Source organism: Mandrillus leucophaeus, unplaced genomic scaffold, assembly GCF_000951045.1.
Source record: "Mandrillus leucophaeus isolate KB7577 unplaced genomic scaffold, Mleu.le_1.0 Scaffold7, whole genome shotgun sequence".
In the NCBI taxonomy this organism is placed as follows: Eukaryota; Metazoa; Chordata; class Mammalia; order Primates; family Cercopithecidae; genus Mandrillus; species Mandrillus leucophaeus.
In genome coordinates, this window is record NW_012107585.1 from 7,214,795 (window position 1) to 7,220,078 (window position 5,284).

The 5,284-nt window shown below is 54.3% G+C and overlaps 1 protein-coding gene across 3 annotated transcripts in view; it reads left to right on the top strand.

Annotated features, from left to right (window-relative positions):
* Positions 1 to 4,813, top strand: part of ORAI1 (ORAI calcium release-activated calcium modulator 1) — a 15,224-nt gene extending 10,411 nt beyond the window's left edge. For 2 of the 3 annotated variants that reach the window (XM_011964478.1, XM_011964476.1), the window contains exon 2: positions 3,833 to 4,813. In XM_011964478.1, the coding sequence (XP_011819868.1) occupies positions 3,839 to 4,435 (597 nt within the window). In that variant the 5' untranslated portion in view covers positions 3,833 to 3,838 and the 3' untranslated portion in view covers positions 4,436 to 4,813. The remainder of the gene's footprint in view (positions 1 to 3,832) is intronic. The other variant, XM_011964477.1, reaches the window with a different exon arrangement.
* Positions 4,814 to 5,284: the final 471 nt, after the last annotated feature.

Here is a 5,284-nt window from a genome sequence, read left to right on the forward strand (position 1 = left end):
GAGACAGGGTTTCACCATGTTGGCCAGGCTGGTCTGGAACTCCCGGCCTCAAGTGATCCACCTGCCTCAGCTTCCCAATGTGCTGGGATTACAGGCATGAGCCACCACGCCTGTCAGCCTCTATTTTATAGATGTGGAAGCTGTGGTACAGAGAGGTTGAGAACCTTATCCAAGGTCAATAGCTGTGTAAGTGGAGGAGCCAGTTTGCAGCCAGCCGTGTGGTGTGCTCTGTGGTCCTGATTCATAGAGCGGGAGAGACACTACCTTGAGGGTGGCTGGGGCGCAGGTGAGGCACCAAGTAGGGAGCAGAGTAGGACTGTAGACCTGTGTACAGGCCCCTCATACACACCCCAGCGGCCAGCTCAGGGCCTAAGACACCTAAAGGTTCCAGACATTTCCAGTGAGTGGATCAGTAGCAGTGGACCTGGGGCAGCTCACTAACGGCCGCTGCTGCTTGTCCTGTCTCCGGTTTCAGGTTCCGGGGTGGCAGACCAGAGCAGGAAGAGGAAGTGCTGGGGGTGGGGAGGTGGCAGGAGACACTGGCTGCTGGAAGGGGCTCTCCTCTTCCAGGTGTGGGCAGACCCGGGTGCAGAGACAAGGGAGCTGCAGGATGTGGCCCTCCACCTGCCGTGGCCTGGTGACCTGTGCCACGTCTTGTGTCCAGCACCCACATGTGCTGAGACACCCTCACCCGCATGGACTCAGAATTCTCAGGGCTGGCTTTCGGCCACCAAAGATCTTAAACACGGTAGAAATCCTGATGGCATTGCCCCAAATTTATATGAGTTTGAAATGTTTTGTAAACGCCTGGACTGAAAAGTACATACCGACGTCCACTGAGGGCATTCTTAGACAAAAGCCTGCGAATCCCGTTGAAATTGTCAGAAAAGTCCTGTCAATAAATGATACTTGGCTGTTTTAAGGAGAGTGTCAAGGCCAGGTGCGGTGGCTCACGCCTGTAATCCCAGCACTTTGGGAGGCCGAGGCGGGTGGATCACGAGGTCAGAAGTTCGAGACCAGCCTGGCCAACATGGTGAAACCCCATCTCTACTAAAAATACAAAAATTAGCTGGGCGTGGTGGCGGGCCCTTGTAATCCCAGCTACTCAGGAGGCTGAGGCAGGAGAATCACTTGAATCCATGAGCCAGAGGTTGCAGTGAGCTGAGATTACACCATTGTACTCCAGCCTGGGCGGTAGAGTGACTCCATCAAAAAAAAAGGAAAAGGATAGTGTCCACCATCTTCAGATTCTCAGAGATATCCGACCCCAAGTCAGATCCAGATTGTGACCTTCATCTCACTGCATCCCCTTCTATTATGGGTGGAGAGGAGGGTCTAGGCCAAGGTTACGGGTGAACAGGCAGTTATGGAGCTGGAACATGGGTTTGCCGATTTGACCTGGCGTTCTTTCTGCCTGAGCGTGCCCCTCTGCAGGAGGGTAGAAGCCCCAGGAGGATGTTATAAAGAGACTGTGGGGTGGGGATGAGGTTCCTAAACTGGGTAATAATAAAGCTCGCTTTTATTGAGGGTTTGTTGTGTGCCAGACACTACCTGTTTTACATGGATTGACTCTCTTAATCCTCACAAGAAGCCTTCGAGGCTTGTCCCATTTATTCCCATTTTACAGATGTGGAAACAGAGGTGCAGAAAGTTGAGAGCTTGCCAGAGTCATACAGCCTAATCAAGGGCAGGGGAGTCAGGGTTGAAGCCAGGCAGACTGTAAAAGGAGAGCAGTGGGGAAGGAAGGAGCCCACACCCCTACCTAGGGCAGGAGGGGTGAGGACAGGAATTCCCTGCTTGCTGGGGGCCAGGCTGGTGTGCGGCTAATGGAGAAACTTCAACATTAGGCTGTCCGCTCTGAGCCTGCCACATACATAGCAAACACCTTATAAAGAGTCACTGTCCTTGATGGAATGACTGCCATAGGTACCGCCATCTCCCTACCCCTGTCCCTCCAGCCCTCATGGGTTGACCGTGGTTGTGTGCCCACTGCTGGCTGTTCCCAGCCCAGATCTGATGAGCTGGCTCCTTTGCATGGGGGTGACTTGCAAGGCCCAGGTGAGGAGCAGCGGGTGTCTGGCCCGGAGCATGCTCCTGGTGACCTCGGGTCCACAGGTCTCCAGGAACTGGGGACAGCTGGTGGTCAGCCCTGCAGCTGGGGAGGAGACAGCCCCAGGGTGTACTGGCCACCCAGCCTGCACCAGCTGAGCCCGTCGCTTCTGGGAAGCCTGCTCTGTACTTCTCAGGTCGTGCACTGTGTTCTCAGAAGGGCCTGGGTGTGCCCTGGGAGAGCAGCCACCACCCCTCTGCATGTCCTCAGAGCAGGGCATGAAGGAGAAGCCTCTGCTTGGGTGTGAGGATGTGGGGCCAACAGGAATGGTGGCGGGTGATTGCTTTTTTGAATGCTTTTATTTTAACCATAGTAAAACACGTATAACAAAATTTACCATTTTGACCACTGATGGTGGTTGGTGTTAATTTTAATTTAATTATTTAATTGTTATTATTATTTTTGAGTTAGAGTCTCACTCTGTTGCCCAGGCTGGAGTGCAGTGGCACGATCTCAGCTCACTGCAACCTCCACTGCCCGGGTTCAAGTGAGTCTCCTGCCTCAGCCTCCCAAGTAGCTGGGATTACAGGCGTGCGCCACTACGCCCAGCTATTTTTTTTAATTTTTAGTAGAGATGGGGTTTCACCATGTTAGCCAGGCTCGCCTCCAACTCCTGACCTCAGGTGATCCACCCACCTCAGCTTCCCAAAGTGCTGGAATTACAGGCATGAACCACTGGCCCCGGCCTGATTTTATTTTTTTTAGAGATAAAGTCTTGCTCTGGTGCCCAGACTGGAGGGCGGTGGTGCGGTCATAGCTCACCACCAACTCAAACTCCTGTGCTCCAGCAATCCTTCTCCGTCAGACTCCCAAGTAGCCAGAACTACAGATGTACACCACCACCCCCAGCTAATTTAAAAAAATTTTTTGTAGAGGTGAGGTTTCTCTGTGTTGCCTGGCTACTCTCTAACTCCTGGCCTCAAGCAGTCCTCCCACCGCGGCCTCCACAAAGTGTAGAGATTACAGGCGTGAGCCACTGTGCCTGTCCTGCGGCTGGTTTCTAATACCTGACCAGGTGGTAATAGCCGTGATTTGGGAGGTGGTACCATGTACCAGCTCTCATTTAATTGTTAAAATAATTCTATGACTTGGCTGGGTGTGGTGGCTCATACCTGTAATCCCCGCACTTTGGGAGGCTGAGGCGGGCAGGTGGATCACCTGAGGTTGGAAGTTCGAGACCAGCTTGGCCAACGTGGTGAAACCCTGTCTGTACCAAAAGTACAAAATAGTAGTCAAGTGTAGGCACATGCCTGTAGTCCCAGGTACTTGGGAGGCTGAGGCAGGAGGATCACTTGAATCCAGGAGGTGGAGGTTGCAGTCAGCCGAGATCGCACCACTGGGCTCCAGCCTGGGCAAAAGAACACGACTCTGTCTGGGGGAAAAAAAAATCCTATGAACTAGTATTATATCCCTATTTCTACAGATAAGAAAGTTGAGGCTTAGAGAGGTTAAGTGACTTTCCCAGGGTTGCACAGTTAGTGAGTGCCAGGACTGGGATTCAGATCCAGGCGGCCTTGGCTCCTGCTCTCTGTAGGACTTTATGCCACTCTCATCCCCAGGTGAATAGGCCTTACTATCCCCGTTATAGATAAATGAAAACTGAGGCTTGGAGAGGCCACACGACTGACCAGGGTCGCAGAGCCTGACAGGAGGAGAGCCAGGACTGAAGATTAGCAGTGGGGGCTGGGACTGCTGGCACTCATTCCGCCTGTCCCCCTGCAGGTGGCGATGGTGGAGGTGCAGCTGGACGCTGACCACGACTACCCGCCAGGGCTGCTCATCGCCTTCAGTGCCTGCACCACGGTGCTGGTGGCTGTGCACCTGTTTGCACTCATGATCAGTACCTGCATCCTGCCCAACATCGAGGCGGTGAGCAACGTGCACAACCTCAACTCGGTCAAGGAGTCCCCCCACGAGCGCATGCACCGCCACATCGAGCTGGCCTGGGCCTTCTCCACCGTCATCGGCACGCTGCTTTTCCTGGCCGAGGTCGTGCTGCTCTGCTGGGTCAAGTTCTTGCCCCTCAAGAAGCAGCCAGGCCAGCCGAGGCCCACCAGCAAGCCCCCCGCCAGTGGTGCAGCCGCCAACGTCAGCACTAGCGGCATCACCCCGGGCCAGGCAGCCGCCATCGCCTCGACCACCATCATGGTGCCCTTCGGCCTGATCTTTATTGTCTTCGCCGTCCACTTCTACCGCTCACTGGTCAGCCATAAGACGGACCGACAGTTCCAGGAGCTCAACGAGCTGGCGGAGTTTGCTCGCTTACAGGACCAGCTGGACCACAGAGGGGACCACCCCCTGACGCCCGGCAGCCACTATGCCTAGGCCCATGTGGTCTGGGCCCTTCCAATTCTTTAGCCTTACGCCCTTCCCCATGACCTTGTCCTGCCCCAGCCTCACGGACAGCCTGTGCAAGGGGCTGGGCTTCAGCAAGGGGCAGAGCATGGAGGGAAGAGGCTTTTTGTAAGAGAAATTTCTGCACTTTGAAACTGTCCTCTAAGAGAATAAGCATTTCCTGTTCTTCCAGCTCCAGGAAGAGCCGGAGGGGGCCAAAGTGGGGCCACACACTCGCTGTGTCCCGTCTCCTCCCCTGTGCCAGTGCCACCTGGGTGCCGCCTCCTGTCCGTCTCAACCTCCCTTCCGTCCAGCGTTGAGTGTGTACATGTGTGTGTGACACATAAATATACTCATAAGGACACCTCCTTCCTGTGTCTTGTTTTTATTGGGCCTGGGCTACTGGTATTATGCCTCACCCTGATTAGGTGAGCCTCTACGAAAACTTAAAACAAATTTTAAGCCAGGTATGGTGGCACACACCTGTGGTCTCAGCTATTCAGGAGGCCAAGGCAGGAGGATCTCTTGAGCCCAGGAGTTTGAGACCCCATCTCAAACAAAAAATACAAAAATTAGCCAGGCATCACACCTGCAATTCCAGCTCCTTTGAGAGATTGAGGCAGGAAGATTGCCTGAGCCCAGGAGGCCAAGGCTGCAATGAGCTATGGTAACACCACTATACTCCAGCCTGGGCAACAGAGGGAGACGCTCTAAAAAAAAAGGAAAACTTTGCTCGGCACGGTGGCTCACGCCTGTAATCCTAGCACTCTGGGAGGTCGAGGCGGGCAGATCATCTGAGGTCGGGAGTTCGAGGCCAGCCTGACCAACATGGAGAAACCC